This window comes from Sceloporus occidentalis, unplaced genomic scaffold (genome assembly GCF_023333645.1).
Source record: "Sceloporus occidentalis isolate IW3139 unplaced genomic scaffold, rSceOcc1.0.p SCAF_22, whole genome shotgun sequence".
In the NCBI taxonomy this organism is placed as follows: Eukaryota; Metazoa; Chordata; class Lepidosauria; order Squamata; family Phrynosomatidae; genus Sceloporus; species Sceloporus occidentalis.
The window spans coordinates 10,515,040-10,534,634 of record NW_028317002.1 but is presented as its reverse complement, the minus strand read 5'-3'; the positions used below and the strand labels follow the sequence as shown (position 1 = coordinate 10,534,634).

General features: G+C 38.1%; 1 protein-coding gene across 1 annotated transcript; it reads right to left on the bottom strand.

The window, feature by feature from the left end:
• Positions 1-13,693: 13,693 nt before the first annotated feature.
• LOC149301008 (uroplakin-3b-like protein 1) lies at positions 13,694-19,595 on the bottom strand. The gene is made up of 5 exons (XM_089484515.1): positions 19,532-19,595; positions 15,628-15,856; positions 14,846-14,925; positions 14,515-14,644; positions 13,694-13,739 (listed from the first exon to the last, which is right to left on the bottom strand). The coding sequence occupies exons 1-5, from the start codon at positions 19,593-19,595 to the stop codon at positions 13,694-13,696; spliced, it is 549 nt and encodes a 182-aa protein (XP_089340641.1).

Below are 19,595 nucleotides of genomic sequence, written 5' to 3'. Positions count from 1 at the left end.
TATTTACCATAAGTAAACTTTTTTTTTTTTTAAACTCAAAATGAGTCAATAATCCTGTGTTGTATCAATTTGAAATATTACCGTAATGAGTCTCAGGATATCCAATTAGACTAATGTATTTTGTCCATTCAGATGCATCTCCATCATCTATATAATTAGATTTAGGTAAAGCCTATTAAACTATATCCTCTATGCTGTTACAGAATTATATACTTGATTACTGTTTCTGTTAAATACTTTTAAGGTAGGTTTTTAATATATACTGTATGTTTAGTCTGAATGTAAATGCAGATGTGTCGCTATTCGAATTAAATTATAAATGAAGTAATGAATATAAAGTTAATAGCCATTTAGCTACTTCTGAAAATACCATTTTGTGGATGTACATATAAAAAGTATTATTCGACAATACCACATATGTCAATGGAAGTAGGGTTTGCAGAACAGCTTGAGTTTTACCAACCTCATATGAAAACCCATATTAACCCATATGAAAAACCAACATTTTTGTTCAGCAAGACGATGTAAGCTTTTCCTGAAAGACACTTGGAAGAATGATCATTTCTTAAGGTATACATATATGACAGGGAAGTCTAAAACCCTGTGGGGTTAGCCCTTCATAATTCACAATTACACTGGGTAAATCAAAACTCAGGTTCTCTTGCAAAATACCACTTCAGAAAATAAACCCTATCATTTGACCTCTATTCCAGTGTCATCCTTGTGTTCGTCTTCGCATTCATCTTTGTGGGGGAAAAAATCTTTGCATTCCACGAATATTCACCCGTTCCTGTGTTCGGTTTGAGCGAATATTTGTGTACATTCTAAGTGTTTGTTTTTTTCTTAGTTTTTTGTAGACGGGGTTAATACGGGGTTAATGCAACTCTATTGGTTGCCCGCAGGGGCCTCCTCTGCCATCAACCAATGAAGTGCACCTGTACTTCATTGGTTGATGGCAGACGAGTCCCCTGCTGGCGACCAGTAGAGTTGCTTGTACAGACTTTTACAATCCTGGTGCCGCAACATGACCAATAGAGTCGGTCGTACGGACCTTTAACGCTTGGAGTGGGGAGACCATGGTCTCTCCAGGCCAAATTGCGCCGTCAGGAGTTAAAGGGCCATGCGAGTGAGTCTATTGGTCACCTGCAGGGGCCTCCTCTGGCATCAACCAATTGTCACTCACCTTTACTCACCCTCTCTCACATTTTCTTCTATCTTCATCCACTTCTTCCTGGTATCAGTTCTGTTTTCCAGGTATTTCTGTAAAAGGATGGAGGCCTAGCGCACACCATCTCCCCCAATTAGAGGAAGGGTTTGGAGGAGAGGCTGTCCCTGTGGTGCATGCTATGGCTCTGTCGTTTTGCAGAAGTACTCTAGAATATCCCAGATGGATCTGCAGAGAAATACGTGCAGAAACGCTTCTTTCTCCATGAATATATATACTGTATATGTAATATGTATTTGTGTGCGTATATATATATATATATATATATATATATATATGTATTAGTCTTGTGTACATGGACCAAAAAACATTCAGACAATTTCCATTAATGAATTTCTCTCTCAATTTGCATTATTCTAGCCTCCTGGAGTACTCCTGATTGTTAGAGAGAGTGAGAGTGTGACAGTAATGAAAACAAAAACAGTGGTTTTGATTCTTTTTCAATAGGGTTGTCTTTAGGCCTTTTCTTTTTTCCTCCAATAAGATCCAAAGTTTGGTGGGTCGTCTTATAATCAGGTTCAAGCAACCATATAAGCACACCCAAGAATTACCAACAAGGTTTACTACATTGGCAAGGAGGTGCAGTCTGCTTCTGGGTTAAGAAGGTGCCAAAACTCTGGCTAAATCATGGAATTGGAATGTCCAATCATCCCAAAATACACGCTACCAGGCACATGAGGAGAAAACATAGGAATGTGGCTAGTAAGCTGCCTAAGACATGGCTAAGCTTAAGACGGTGTCTGTATTCTTTGCTGTCACTTGTAGAACAAAAAAAAATTAAAATGTGTGAAAATTATATTCATTTTATACTTATTAAATAAGCACACTGTTTCAGAGATTCATGGAAATGATCTCCCAGATTTTGTGTGTTTTCATAAAATGAATGAACATTTCATATTACAAACATATGTATTATTTGTCTTAGAAATAGCACAGGTAAAAATTCATGCATTTCCAGGACACGAAAACAACTGTGAGTGATATCTACATTGAACAGATCTTACCAAAGCAGTCACTGCACGTTGACCTTTCTCCCGGGATCCCAATACAGCTCTTTGCTCTTTCATCAGAAATAACCATGAAATGAAAAGAACACTAGGAGAAAAAAAGATTGACAAGGTAAACCATGGCTGTAGTATTAATTACATGAGAGTAAAGACTAAAAAGCTATTTCTTTCAAGTGGAAATAAAGCATGCTAAGTACTGGTTCATGCCCCCATTATACATGTACCAGAAAAGATTGCTGCACTTCTAGCATGCTGCTGCGTCGGAGCAGTTTAATTCAAGAGCATGGATTACACTTAAGAATATTCCTTTATGACAGGGAACATTAAATGCAGGGGCGAATGTGGAATTTTTTATAGAGTTGTTCAACCTGCCCTTTTTCTAACTACTTTAACCATGCTATGACAAAATATTGTGTATGTGTGTGTGTATGATTTGTAAAAATGATGTAAGGGTATTTTTCTGAATTGGGTGGGTACTTTTTAAATGTTACTTTGTTCTAGCATAGAATAATATGAAGAATGAAAATGTAGACGAGACTACAGGGGAAGTCAGTTCTGAGTGAACCAGGGAAGTACTTTGCATGGGAATGAAGGGAAGTGTCAGGACCCGGGCCAGAAGGTCGGGTAGGAGCCCAACTGCAGGGGATATCTGAGGCTTTGTCTGTACTCGGAGATGCATATCGACAGGCAGGTAAGTACAGACAAGAGATAACACTAGGCTGATATACAAGAATAGATAGCATTGATGGACAGGAACAGGACTGGTATATACAGTGGAGTAAAGCAACAGGATTCTGTTAATCGTAACACATGGACTAGAAAGTCTTGCCTGACATGCCTGAAATTGGAGGCCCGTTGGCAGGGCACCCGGCAGGAAGCCTACTGGCAGGGAAACTGTAGCACAGACAGGGAAACGGTAGCAAAGGCAGAGCACACTGCTTGGAAGCCCTCAGTCAGGGCACATGGCTTGGAATCCCTCAGGCAGGGCACACGGCTTGGAAGCCCTCAGGCAGGGCACACGGCTTGGAAGCCCTCAGGCAGGGCACACGGCTTGGAAGCCCTCAGGCAGGGCACACGGCTTGGAAGCCCTCAGGCAGGGCACACAGCTTGGGAGATAGGTAAGTCTGGGACACAAATCAGGATCGAGAACGTAGCCAAGGTCATAACACAGGAAATCAGAACAGAAACACAGATCTTTAGCTGCAAGCAGGCTAACAGGGACCCAAGCCAAACAAATGCAAAGGCCCAGACTGAAGGGCAGAGCAGGTATATAAAGGCAGGGCTAAACTCAGGTAACAAGGCTCAGCTGCCCCAAGTGATTGGATATGGGTGCGTCAGAAAGGGAAGAGTGGCCACTAGTGGCTGCAGGTAGGCATGACTGGAAATAATTATTGCATAGTCCTGGCAGGCAGGATGGACCCTGACAGGAAGTGATCAAAATTTGAAAACACTTGGGAAAGATAAACAGGCTGGAGACATAGATGAGTTACACCCAATGCCCACTTTTTCTGGGATCAGTGAAGCAAATACAAAACAAGCAAGTAACATTTTACTCAGGGGTACTTTCCCAATGACTATTTAGAGACTTCAGTCAAGCAGCATCACTGTGTGATGTTGCTTGTTCCTAATGTATACACCTCTAGCAGCTGGATTGACCTCTGTTATCTGCACACTGAACAGGAAATAAACTGAGAAAACATCAACTCACAAAAGCACCAGAGTGCTTGTCTGCTCAAGTCTGCCAGCACCTTGCTTCCAGTGCATTATTTATGCAACAATAGTGAAGAGTTCATGTTCATGTGATATCATGTGATTACATGATGAAGATTGTGTAAGTGACTTCACAATATAGTTGGACCAGTGAGCTGTTCCTAGCAACTGGCTAGCTGGACACTAGATCACCTATTAAGGTTATACTTGTAGATTTCATTTTTTGATTTATATTTTTTTATATATACACCTTCTTCTTTTTATATACACTGTATCATAAATGTTTTAATACACTGTGCTCCTAGGAAAGAGTAACATCAAGAGAGAAAATAGTGACAGTGGAATATTACTTCTATGGATTTATGATTCATTTTATGATTTTATAGACATCAATGTATGATATATTCTTGTTTAAAGTGATCTTTACATGCTTTACATGCTGGGCTGGAAATATTAAATCAATTATGTATACTGCATACGATTATGTTATAGATGATCTACATTCAAATATGCTATAATACACAATGACCAAAAGTATGTGGAAACTCGACCATCACACCTATATGACTTTGTTGGCTATCCCTTTTCAAAACCACAGACATTGATATGGAGTTGGCCCCTTCTTTGCAGTCATAACAGCCTCCGTTCTGTGGGAATTTATGCAGGGCCGGCCCAAGACTTAATGCCGCCTGGGGCGAAGTTTAAAATGCAGCCCCCCCCCGAAGCCATTATCTACCCCCCCCCCCCTTTGTACTTACCTTTAGACGGTCCTGCGGAGAGTCTCCCTGCTCTGCCATGGTGCCGGCTTGTAATGCTGAGCGCCGGAAATTGACGTCACTTTCGGCGCTCAGCATTACAAGCCGGCACCGAGACCGAGCTAGAGGGCTCGCAAAGGAGGTGCCGCAAAGTGCCGCCCCTTCAAAAGTGCCGCCTGGGACAATTGCCCCACTCTGCTCCATTGTAGGGCCGGCCCTGAATTTATGCATGTTTAGCTATAAGAGAATTTGTGATATCAAACACTGATTTTGAACAAGAAGGCCTTGATTGCAATAGATGTCCCAGTTCATCCCAAAGATGTTCGATGGGGTTGAGGTGAGGGGTCTGTGCGGCCAGTCAACTCCCTCCACACCAAACACGCTAAACCATGTCTTTATGGAACTTGCTTTGTGCACTGGGACACGGTCAAAATGTATTTGTATGCTTTAGCATTAACATTACTCTTCTTTAGAACAAAGGGGCCTAGCCCAAACCCTGAAAAACAATCCTCCTCCATCAGACTTTACAGCAGGCACTATGCATTCAGTAGGTAGCATTCTCCTGGCATCCACCAAACCCCAATTCGCCAATCAGACTTCCAGATGGTGAAACGTGATTCTTCACTTTTCCACTGTCCAGTGCCGGTGTGCTTCACACCATTCCAGGCAAAGCTTGGCATTGTGCATAGTTGGTTACCAAGCAGCCATGTTAAGCTGCCTGCCCCATGGACGGCCTTTGTTTTTAGGATTTGTTTTGTTAAAGCAGCCAATCAATGGTAAGAATTGTTGAGCTGCTCTGCAGCCTGTAACCCAGTTTTGGGGATTAAAATAATGCATACTAAATTATTAACATAATATTTTAAAAGAGGGAGTCCCAAGGACATTACTGTGACCTGACTGTGATCCTGTTTTCAAAAGTGGTATAGTCCAAGGACTGACCATGTTTGAAGAATTTTGGACCCCTTACATCCCAGGACCAGTCTGTCCCTTGTCAAGAATTTTGGAAAGTTTAATATTTATTTGAAACCTTAAAAAAAATTCTTATGAATACATGTACATTTAAAAATTGCAGAATTTGCTTTCCTTGGGAAGTACTCTCCCTTCTATCCTAGGCTGCTGACATCCAGATCGAACGTAATTACCCACAAGTATAGGTGGTAGAGGTGGACAGTCCTAGCCCATACCAGTGCGGCCTTTCCAAGCTATCTGCATCAGTCAGCAGTGCAGGACCTAAAATGGGGCGATTCAAACTTCTCAAGGTGGCTATGTGGTACCTGAGATAGATGTGCTGTGACAGCACAGACCTTCGTTGATTTTACAAAACTGGGACTATCCTGTGAAAAAGGGGCAGGTAGGAGGTATGTAGTTGTAAGCTTCTGAATCCAGCTAGCATTTATCGTTCTGGAAGAGAGACTGACCCAGACTTATATCAGTATCCAAACAGGAAAAAATAATATTTTGTAACACTAAATGCTTTGTATACCACACACAATACCAATGCTTCAAATTGGAAAACTCCACAGAGCTGTTTCCCGGGGAATGTCGGCCCCAGAGTTTGATTTATTCTTCAGAAAGGATTTCCTTTAAGGACAAAAGTAAACTATTAAGTGGTTTGTGTAAGCTGAGAGAGTTTATGTTTGACTTAGGCATGCCCTCCCCACACATACGCAAACATTTTTAAGTACAAAATAAACATTTTTGTATTATCTGATGTATCAATGATTACGTTATTAGCCATTTCCATTTGCACAATGCAAAATGAATTGGACTGTAAGCTACTTTAGTTAGTGATGTGCCTGCTTACGATGTAATGTGGTGCTGTTCCTTAGCCACCTCAGTCTCCATATCCCCTCCCTCACTGCACTGCAGGCCTGAAACTCAAATAAAAGTCTCAGTAAATCAACCTTCAAGCTGAATATTACCTGAGTAAGACAGAGAAGGCGTACAAAATATGGAGCCATCTTGCAAAAATCAAGCTGGGTTACAATTGTCTTTTAAGTGGGGAAGGAAAATGTAAGGGAAATTAACTGCCCAGCAGAACATACTGGCACTATATAAGTAAATATTAACAATAGCCTGGTTCGGGTTCTGCCTATTTCTCTAAGCCCTGTAATGCCATATTTTCCATCGACCAAAAGGTTCTAGGGTCCTGTTTTGATACCTCCTATGAATAGATTGATGCACTCTCAGTTTAGTGTTAAACTGACTTTTTTACTATGCAGAGCTTCAAGTCATACAACTGCCATGCCGGGTTACTTAGCTAGAAAACTAAAATGGCTGAAGCTCACTGAATGCTAAAAAACAAAAAAAGGAGTAATGTAAAACATGATATATGATTTTAAATAGTGTAATAGATTAGATAAAGTCAGGCATAATCTTTCAGATGGAGTTGCTTTTTCCAATGTCCAATGTTTCAGATGTTCTTGGTTCTTGCACATTTTGTGTTTGGGCTGGTTGTGTGTTGGTCGGTGACACTTGTAGTAGAGAAACTTCAAGATCACCATCTAGCTCATTGACCAATTTTCTTGTTCTCCTTAGGTGTCGACAATTAGGTGTCGACAATTTATATTAAGCAATTGCCATTCTTCTGCTTGTATCAAATACCAGCATGGTCCCACCTGCTGACAGACTGTTGTACACAGTAACTTCTTTGGAGGACCGGCAGATCTTTTGTATCTTTGTTGTAATAATGTTCCTCACATTTTTTTTTCCTGCAGCCTTACTCAGGTCTGATCCAATGTTTTTGCCTTCCGTCTCTAAATTTTTTTAAGGTAGACTCTGCTTTTCCATTACTTTGCGGGTATCCTGGTGATGAAGTGTGATGGTTCAATTCCTGCTCTTTACTTAAATCTTTAAATTCATCTGATGAAAATTGCACAGTATTGTCTGGAAACACAGTGTCTGTAATGCCATATCTTGTGAAACAGGCTACAATGTTACATTATTCCACTGCTCTCCTGCCTTTCCCAACTCTGTTTAACCCCTTAACGACAATTGCCGGTCCTGGCACGACACGGAAAAGCATTTGCTTTACGACAATTGACGTGCCAGGACCGGCACGTCTTTAAACGGGTGCAGAAAGCGATCTGTTTTCGCTTTCTGCACCCAAAAAACGTTGCTGAATGCCTCGACCTCGAGGCATTCAGCAACGCCGTGATCGGAACGAAGGGGCCATCTCTGGCCCCTCCACGGGGCGTCAACATCCGCCATACTTTGTATGGCGGCGGACGCCCGTTTTAAAAGCGTTTAGGAGGCGATCGATGATCGCCTCCTAAACTTAAATGGTGTCGCTGGAATGCCTCGATCAGGAGGCATCCAGCGACACCAAACACTTACCTTTCGATGGGCTGTGACCGCTCCGGAGAGCGGTCACAGCCGCAGCTGCCGATGATCTTCGCCATCAAGCAAGATGGCCGCTGCCCTGTAACAGGAACCAACAAATTTTAAAAGTTCGCTAGATGGTCCAGACCATCTAGAGAACTTTGGCTCCACTTGCAGGTTGAATACAGGTACTGCATTCACCATGCAAGTCAATGGAACCCAGCTTTCTAATCACAGTGTGATTAGTAAAAATAAATTAAAAAATAAAATAAAATTAATAATAATTAGAAAAAAAATAGTAAAAAACTAGTAAAATGTAAAAATCATTTCCCACTGATGTCACTATCAGGGGAACCTCCAAGTTGAAAAAAAATGTTAAAAATTTTTTTTTTTAAAAGACAAAAAAAATATATATATATATAAAAAATATATTTTTGTGAGCAAGTCCTAAAATTAGCATATTAGCTTAAAACAATTCTCGCATGGAAAGAGTTAAAATACTGGCATATTAAATGCCCGTGGGGTGTCTACTTTTAAAAAAGGTATGATTTGATGGGGTAAATTGAATTGGCCAGGTTCAACAACGTCCCAATTAACACCGGGGGAAGGATGGCCACACACCTAATTTCCAATTAGAAAAATGCACACGTACCAAATGTGGCCTTTTAGTTCCCACAAAAATGACACACCCATGCATGTGGGATATCACTACACTCAGGAGATGTTGCTGAACACATTATGGGGTGTCGTGTGACAGCGGCATATACCAGGAGCTGTAAATTCATACATAAAGTAGGTGTGTGTGGGAAAAATACACACACAAAAATACTACTGCAAACTTTGAAAACATGCTGGTGGTAAAATGTGTGCATGCAAAGAGTTAAAATACCAGCATTTAAAATACCCTGTGGTGTCTAGTTTTGAAAAATATATGGTTTTGTTGGGCACACTGAAATGGCCCGGCTCAAAGATGTACCAAATAGGGCATGGGCAGTGGATCCCCAAATGCCAAAGTTCAACATTGAAAAATGCGCATGCCCCAAATGTGGCCCTTTTGCCCCCAAACGGCCAGGCAAAATCATTCATGTGAGGTATCGCTGTACTCAGGAGATGTTGCTGAACATATATTGGGGTGTTTTGTGATAGTGACATATACGAGAACTTTTTAATTCATACCTGAAGTAAAATGTGTGTGGAAAACCAAATGCAAAAAAATGACTACCACAAAGTTTGGCAAAGACTGGTGGTAGATATGGTGCATGGAAAGAGTTAAAATACTAGCATTTGAAATACCCTGGGGTGTCTAGTTTTCAAAAATATATGGGTTTATTGGGCACACTGAAATGGCCCGGCTCAAAGATGTACCAAATAGGGCATAGGCAGTGGATCCCCAAATGCCAAAGTTCAACATTGAAAATGCGCATGCCCTAAATGTGGCCCTTTTGCCCCCAAACAGCCAGGCAAAATCATTCATGTGAGGTATCGCTGTACTCAGGAGATGTTGCTGAACACATATTGGGGTGTTTTGTGATAGTGACATAAACGAGAACCTTTTAATTCATACCTGAAGTAAAATGTGTGTGAAAAAACAAATGCAAAAAAATGACTACCACAAAGTTTGACAAAAACTGGTGGTAGATATGGTGCATGGAAATAGTTAAAATACTAGCATTTGGAATACCCTGGGCTGTCTCGTTTTCAAAAATATATGATTTGATGGGGTAAATTGCATTGGCCGGGTTCAAAGATACCCGAAATGGCACATGGGGGGAAGAATTACCAGATTTGGAAAAAATGGCTTTGAAATAGCAAAACGCTACTTGTACTTATTGCCCCATAATGGGTAGAAAAAAGCAAAAAAACATAAAAACATTGGGTATTTCTAAACTCAGGACAAATAGTAGAATCCATTTAGCAGGTTTTTTCATTACCTTTTATAGATGAGTAAAAGATTTTTCAACTAAAAGTTAGAAACAGTCATTTTTTTCTAAATTTTTCACCATATTTTATACTTTTTTTAGTAGTAAATAATATGATACAATCAAAACAATGTCATCTAAAGAAAGCCCTTCTTGTCCTGAAAAAAACAATATCTAATGTGTGTGGGTTCAGTAAACGGGAAAGAAAAAAAATTACAGCTAAACACGAGCAGCGCAGAAATGTTAAAAAGGCCATTGTCACGAAGGGTACAAAAAGTAAAATCAGCCTTTGTCACGAAGGGGTTAAAGAGTGTAGAGTGGCTAGATCAAACTGTGCACATGGCAGTCAGTGCTTAAACTTGCTGTCTGAGCAAAAAAATAAAATATAAAAAAAATTATGTAATTATAGGACTAGATTCTCTAGTCATATTACATGGCTCTGAAAAGTGCAAAACAAATTGAAATAAATAAAAAGAAAAAAATGCTAAAAAGTTAATACAAGAAGTATAACACAAAAAATGTTGTACATGCCTCATAAATAGTTTAAAAAGCTAAAAATAGTATTGTAAATAAGGGTCTTCCAAAACATTAAAGAACTTAGTATTCATGTGAGATATTGCTGTACTATAATTTGAGTGAGTTGAGCAAAGACTCGTTCTGATTAGGAGAAATGTTACTGCACTTTAAATATTATGAATACAGGAATGTATACAGTAACGTAGTTCAGCATAAAAGAAAACGTAGTTTCTTATTTCCTTTATTTCCAGAAATGTCCTTTGTATCTGTACTGGGGGCCGCTATTGTTGTCAGTCATGTTTGAAGTCATGCTGAGAAGTTTATGACAGTGGTAAAGAAGTCCTGTTTGTCCAATGAACAGGACGGAGACAATCTATTTAATACTACCACAAGATAGTCTGCTAAGCATACCTGGGAAACCTCTGGGTTTCAATGGAGTGTTCAAGTTAAGTCCTATTTTCTGTGGAAAGGGAAATGTTTTGCCACTCCTACTCCCTGCCTACTTATCTCCTAGTACTGCCCATGTCCCTCCCACAAAAGGCAGTTTGGCGATAGCTCCACCCCTACCCTTCCCTAGTTCTCAATTATGATAAAAATGTCTAATACAGCTAAAGCACATACAAATGGCTAATATGTCGCTGTCTGAAAACATATTCTGCAAAAAATAGAATTATTAAAAAATCTGTTTAAAAACCGAAACTACTTATTAAGGGAAATCTTTTTGACGCTGCTGCCACCTGGTGGAAATAACAATATCATACTCATTATAAAATCAGTAGTGTACTAAGAAACTTTTTGCAGATTTGTGTGTCTAATACTAATAATATCAGTATTTTGCCTAGTGTGTGGGTGTCTTTTTATCATTATAATTAGTAAAAACTTAAATTCCTAACGTTTTTGGACATTTGTAAGAATTAACCAAATTGGGAAATTTTGTTACAACTAAATTTTTTTTACACATCCAAATGTACAACTCCACTTTGCAATAATAACACTTACAGTGGCCCGGGGAAGATCTAGCAGGGCAGTTCACAAACTGACTTGTGGCATCCCACAACGTGCCACATTTAAAGTCACTGAGCTCTTCAGGTCTACCCATTCTACTGCCAATGTTTGTCTATAGAGATGGGTGAAATACTCAACAATTAGGTGTCCACATGCCCTAATTTGGTTATATAGACTATATCTGCTCTAGACTGTGTTAAGGCTTTTCCAGATTCCTACATTTATAATAATAGTTAATGTTCTCGTGAAAATACACAAAACATCTATGTACAGCCTCCATTGATCTAAAGAAATGTAGCATATATTGATTGTTGTTAAATCACTTGTGATCATAAACACATTGCATTATTTAGTTACTTCACTCAAGACCTCCCATTACCTGTACACTATTGATGCAGATCAGAGTAGCTTCCAAATACGATGAAAAACGGACCTTTAAAATGCTGTCTTCTCATTGCCTCCTTTCTCACCGTAAGCTGTGCTTGCTGGACCTGTGTTTCCTCTGGATCCCTCACTTTGGTTTAATTGTTGAATATTTTTAATCCCATCAATGTGTATCGGAGCATATTTTTCCATCCAATGAACATGAAGCTGCTCTTCCATCTAGTATATAAGGAAAACTACCAAGCCAGATGGCAATGTTAAATGCTTATCAGTGGAATAAAACAATTGGATATTAGGTTGATTTATGGGTCAGCTACGTAGAATGTGCCTATCTCTCCTTTACAAACAAGGGCTGTGATTGTCTAGCTGCAATTAATAGCTTATTCTACAATGCCAATGGTTTACACTGACAGGCTCTTTGGGTTTATCTGTGTATTCCCAGTGTAGCCATACTTCATTTTAATAGGACCCCATGAAAGGCATGCTGACATTGATAAAATAAATAATAAAACCAGCAACAACAAAACAGAAACTTACAATCATTGTTGTGGGTTTGGTTGTTATGGCCATAAAATTTAAGGTCACATTAACATTTCCCCTACTTATAAAGCATTTAATCTAAGCATTTTAGTATCCATTACTTTTGGAAGCTGTTATCCAACATTGCATTATATGTTTTCCCATATATATATAATAATATTCTCTACCATCATTGGTCACTACTGATGGCACACTGATAGACAATGTGAAGGGACGCCCTGTACCCTGACTGGGTACTCCCGCCAAACGTTGCTTCCTTTCTGCCGGGACACCAGCGATTAACCCCTTCAGCGCCAGACAGAACCAGTGTTGTAGAGAGAAGCACTATGGCTAGCTGAAGCTGAGCTACACAGTGTGACTACTGTCCTGAAAAGGACAATAAAGGATCATAGCAGCCCACCCCAAGCATCAGACAGCACTTATCTTGAGGTGAAAACAGGACTCAGTTTATTTGGAAACAAAGGGGCATTTAAATAGTACAAGGGGTAATTTACATACAATAGACACAACAAGCCACACAAAGTTATCCATCAGGTCCTCCTTTGCTCAATACTTGCACTCAGTCCACCTCAGCCCAGTAGGGAATCGCTATTGTAGTCTGTGGGGAGGATGAGAAACACGGTTGTTTCCCTGACTTCTGGGTGAAACCTGCTGGATATCAGATCCTGGTGTCACTACCGGCCATGGAGCTCTCTGTCCTGTAAGTCCCGACCCGATGGAATGCAACACCACACATAAACACCCTCCCAAAATACAGGCACCCCAAATCTGTTTCCAAGCTCCACAGTCTTGTGTTCAATTCAAATGTACGTATCGGTAAAGAGGTGCACTGTGTCATAAATATCTATGGCTTGTTAAAAAAATAAATAATTGTACCGTATTTAAAGCAGTTACGCTTTCATTTATTTTGCCGTTTTCACTCATGCCTTTTCTTTGGTTTCCTTGATGACTGCCTTTAGGTTCAGAAATTAAGACAAAACCTTAGACTGGGAGTGTTAATTGTTGAGCAATCACTATAGCAACCAATGGAATGCTCCTTGCGATATGTCAGCTTATTCCATTTTCCACGGAAATTGCTCTGTATACAAAAACTAAGTGTATGTAGCTGATGCTCTAATGACTCAACAAACATGATGTATAAATGTTTTACTCAATAACAATTTGGCAAATGTACATTGGGTTTCTACTTTATTATCTAAATTGTGAACTATGATTGTCACTGTACATATTTCTTGGAATATAATCCAAATAATACAGAAAAAGGGGACACAATTGCTGTAAGATTCCAGATTGATTTAATTGTTGGTGGTTTTAATGTTGAGATACATCAACCTGTGTCGATGAAACTTTGATACAGCTGTAAATAAAAAAGAGACACAAAGAAAATGATACAACATTAATTATAGTTATGTTATCATCTTGTTAGTTTCAAAAATAATAGCTTTATTTGATACAAACTGTTTTGGTGTGGCTAAGCATTTAAGTTAATTAACCATTTGATTTGTTCCAAGTTGTTTGTGAATTAATATTTTCCCTCACCTATCCCTTTTAAACAAAAATAACTATTAATTTTGTTCTTCTAAGTATGAGCACGATGATCTAATTCTCCAGAATGACAACATGCATTTGACATTGCATTGATACTAAAAAAGAAGTAGAGGTAAGTAATATAGTAGAGGGTCTTGTGGAAATGAATACAATAGGGGTTGCAAGTGATGCAGGTGTGTGGGGAACCCAGCCACTCTGCACCCCTCTAAACTATGTGTTGGTGGTCTAGTTGGGAAATAACATGATTTCTGTTGGCAAAGATCTCTCTTTTTATTTTTCCATGCTAATGTGCATGCTTTTAGGATCTCAGAGTCCTGGGTTATGACATCATATGCAGACTGGCAGAGGGCAAGAAAAAGATAGTTACAGGCCTCTGTCCACATTGGTTCTTCATACTTGCCTTTGGCTCCTTGGACACTATCATCTCCATGTGCATACATGTAGACAAGAGAGTAGTGATGAGAGCCCAGTCTAATATCTAGGTTATGTCTCTGAAAAAAGGTAGGACTAACTACAAATGTAAAATGTTATGTGCAATTTTAGTGCATAGAGCGTATACTTGCATTAACTTATCATCAACTTACCAGCAGTTGCTGATCAAAATGGCAGACAAAAAGGCAAATATAAAGGCAAGGAAAACTGGCAGAATACTGGTGATAATGATCATCCCAGCACCGTGTTTAACTTGGGTATCTATGGAAGAAAATGGTCTTGCTGCAAAAAAATAAAAAAATATCAGAGAGACAGAAAGATTAATTTAGCAAACATCAGTAGAGAAAACTACAAGATGGGGCCAAGAACTATACTATGTATATATATATATAGATATATTTATAGATAGATAGATATGTAAGTCTATACTATAGGCACTACAATTTCTTAGTGGTACTTACTATATTATTATCGTTAACTCACCTCTCTTAAGAAAAATCTCAGCTGACCATTCACTTTGAGCAACAATAGTTCCATTTTCATTAGTCACTACAAATTTGAATCTTAAAAAATAAAAATAAAAACTGTGAGTAAAGATGTAATGGTAAGAAACAGTAACTTAAAATTCAGCAGGAAAATTTACTGCATTTGATATGCCATCTTCAATATTTTTGTTTTATTATTTACCTTATTTTTTGTTATACTTCTACTTTATAGTGCATTATATTTAAAGTGCAAGTGTTTTACAGATTATGAGATTATCAGAAGAGAATGATTTCATTATATTTTTGTGTTACACATGCAGTCTGCACTATTGTATCTTTTAATTATTTTTTTTCAATTGTGCAAGCGCCCCTTGGTGGATCTATATCGTGTTGGACATTTGGAGAGTGTCTTTCCTTGGCCTGCTGCTGGATTGAGTTGGGAAGTACTTTTTAATTTATTGTTGTCACTGGGTGGCAACTTGTGTGAATTGATAAGGGTGATACCCTAGTCTTTTTTATTTGACAACCTGCATTAGCCAGGTTGATTAGGGAGTGCTATTCCACTAGGGGTAATGTCTATAAGTGATTCTGGTGCAACATGGTCTCACCTGCCAACCAGTATAGTGAACATTCAATATGTAACTTGGTTGGTTGCAATGGTATTAAGACAACTTCAAATCTGGGATAGTGATAGATAGATAGATAGATAGATAGATAGATAGATAGATAGATAGATCAAAAGATAGATGAAGTAGATATGGATAGATATTTTACACCCACCTGTATGCAAGTTCAGGATTAAGTGGACCATTGCAGTCTGGTATGCCCAAATTGAAAATACAGTTAATGTCATTTCCAATACGCAGGAGATTTACCCCCGATGTAGGAGTAACACATGTCAGTATATTAACAGGTGTTCCAAGAGTTAGGTAAAATAAATTATTGCTGAAGTTGAAAAAAGATGGTATACTTACTGCAGTGATATCACTAGGATTAAAATTAGCAATAGCTGAAACAGAAAAAGAGAAACAACAAGTGTTAGTAAAAGAAAATACAAAAAGAGCAAAAAACTACAAAAAAACAATGGTATTTTTATGAAATGCTCCTAGTATTTGGTTTGGGCCCTAAGGTGTTTTATCTTATACACAAACATTTATGGAAATAAATTGCTTAGCACAGGTTTAACAAAGGTTCATTATCCTGTATGATGACTTGATAAACTTGGGAATTCATTTATTTATTTTTTTATCTTTTGGAGCCCGAGGGACGAGCTCCTGGGTGCCGCAACTGTGCACAAGGCAGCAGAAGCCAGACTACGATACTGAGTTCCCTCACGGAGAACTCGGACAAATTCCAACCCCCCCCATGGGAGGGTCGGATCTTGAGTCTCACCCCGAAGAGTGAGACTCCTTGCTGGCCTTCTTGAAGAGAGGAAGGGGCCAGAGTTTAAATGTTGGTCGTAATAATGTTACAATTACTTGTCTACAGATTAAACAAAAATATCCAAATAAAGTTTCCTCAAACTTAATAGAATATACAGCAGATACACACCAATATGAAATTATTTATTAAGAGAAATCCTGGGGCAAAGCTGACTTGTCAATTACATTGGTTTCTTTTCAAATTTTGCACCACAATTCCTTTTAGATATAATTCCTTTATACTTTTATGTTGTTATGTTTGTCTTGCATAGTCCTTCTCTTGTTAGCAGGAGGTTCATAAAAACACACTGCATGTGTATCATCTTATATAAAGGTAATTTGTGATATTACCTTTTCCTTTCAATATACAAACTAACTTTTATGTAGATATTTTGGTTACATTTTTGGGACACTCCAATAATTATACCAAACATATATCGACATATGTACCTACATATAAATAATAGATGTTTTCACTCATATCTAAATATATATGTGTCTTACAAACCATTGCTTGCTGCTATGACAGTCCACAAAAAGCCATTAGGTGGAACAAGAGGATTTTGGATTAGACAGCAGGGCACTTCCAGTGAAACAGTGGTGGCAGTGATTCTTCCCAACATGCTCTCAGGAACAATTTCAGGCCTACAGATGACTATACACAGAGGGCATAGATTGTGACGACATGCATGAAAACAAGAGTCGAGGAGGGTGTATAAAGGCTCAAAAAAACGAGGAGTTAAACATTTTGAACATGACAGAAATATTACATCATGAAAAAAGAAACATCCAGGGGTTAAATGCAATGATTAATGATCAATGATTATTCTTTTAAAATAAAAAAATATATAAAAATATCATATTATGAACGACGAAGGTGATCACACGGAAATGAAGAGCAGAAGTCCATGAATGGTAAACAATGTAATAAAAGCTGTTCTTTATTGTAATCTACGAATGTAAAAACAACAATTTAATTCTTTAGGAGACAAAAAAAAATTAAATGCACAGCAATGAAAGCAAATGCGTTTCGCATTACCGTGCTTATTCAGAAGAGGTATTTGAATAAGCACGGTTGTGCAAAACACTTCAACCTTTTGTTGTCATTGCTCTGCACTTTTGCTATACTAATGATATCGTTGTTTTCACATTTGTGGATTACATTAAAGAACAGCTTTTATTTCATTGTTACCATTTGTGGACTTTTGCTCTTCATTTAGGTGTGATGGCCCTCATTTTTAATTTAATTTGCAAAGATGTGATGTGAGATGCTGTCTCGGTTTGGCTTGACCACTGGAGGTAAATAATTTTGATCTAAATACTGAGCCTGCATATGTTGGTTTGTTTCTGCAAATTGAGCTAGCTTGAATTCCTGATTTTTTAGGCAACCACAGATTTGCTATTACAGGAAAACTTACATTTTTAATTGTTCTTTCCTACTAAAATAATAATAATAATATTATTCTTAGTTAGTTTACTTTCAGTTAACCATTGAAGATACAGCAGACCTTCAAAATAGAATCAGAGCTATTATATTGATATTTACCTTGAGCAGAAGCATAGCCGACAAGGAACACAGTGGCCAGTAGGCATGACAGTGGTGATAACATCTCTTCAGTTCTAACAAGATCTGTTACCAGACTCGACTATGAATTTTGTTGACAGATTTCCTCTTATATAAACACAGTAAAAAAAATCTCAGTAATCAGGTCATGCATTCCAAGATTTTTATTGCAATTACAAAGACATAGGTGTAGATGGCAAACAAGTTTGGGCAGGTTTTTATTCTTTCCATAAAGATGTGATGCTATATACAGGATTATTGGAATAATCAACTTTACACTTAGATGAACTGTTTGCAACTCAGCTACAGCATATAAACACATGAATATATCACGTTTATCACCACCTCAACCAATGCAGGTATTGAATAAAATGTGAATTTTTTGCTTGCGGCCCAATGTTAACAGTGACAGTTTTTGGTTATTATCGTATCTTATTTCTTTGATGTAAGTGCAAATGTAAAAAAAAAACAAAAAAACCACATACTAAATTCTTGCTTAGAATGATATATGAAGTAAATTTAAAGAGTGATTTACTGGTTGCGTATAAGAAATGATATTTTTTGTCACAATATTCCTGAACGGACCCTTCAATTGCCTGCTCTGGTCACTTTTCAAGCTTTGCATCAGAACCACCTTTATACATAACCCCAGAACACCCTTTAATGTATTCCCAGTATATTAAAGTTCATTTATTACAGAAGGCTTATTTCTTTAATTCCTACTCCTCCTTCAAGTCAAACCTACTGTTTAATGAATGGCTGCAGATTCTTTCAAGATAATAAAATATAAATATACTTACAATAATTATTGTTAAATACTATTATTTCAATTTTTATGAGACAGCAATTTGCACTCCCAAATATTTACAAGGTATTATTGATTGCTACCTATGACAAATCCAATAAATTATACTTGCAGAATTTCCAAGTGCATCACTGAAGTTGTAATCATTAAAACATTCTCCCAATGTTCTTCGAGTGTGATTTTCCCTTTAGGCAGCTGTTGTTCTTATGCTGCTCCCTTTTATATTAGTGGTATGTTGCGAACTTTATAGCAGGGCTGTAAAACTGCTATATCACGCAGTATTCTGGTTTCACTGACTTTGCTACTAAGGAGGCATATAAGTGTCTGCCAGTTTTCAAAATCCTTCACCTAACAGTTAAATGCACTAACCTATGAAATTATAGCAATTCTACATAAAACCACCAGGGTGTCTAGCGTAAGGAGGGTTTTTAGATGCCTGTTCAATGATGATTGAATATTTTCCCTATAGGTTTTATAGATTTCCTATTTACTTTATTTCTGTTAATGTGATTTTGACAAAATTGATGATGTATGTGGAGTATGTTTTCTACCAGATGTGCCTTTTGCAAAGAAGGATGGCTGGCAACATTTTGTGTGAAGGAGAAACCCAGTGATAATACATCATTCTTTGCAAATAAAAAAAAAATATATATATATATACCAGCACTCAGGTCTTCTTTTTAAATAATGCAACGATGCTCCATTAGGGTAAACGTTTCAGTCTTTCATTGTGTGTCCTGATGAAAGTCATTAAAGACGGAAACGTTTACCCTAATGGAGCATCATTGCTTATTTAAAAAGAAGACTTGGGTGCTGGTAACTACTTGTTAGATCCCTAGCAATCTAACCCCAAAAAATAATAGTGTGAGAAAAATAAATCCCTAAAACCCTCACCTGCGCTTGTTTCACCGAGATACACCTCGGGTTCATCAGACCAGGGATTATTCATGTTGTGCAT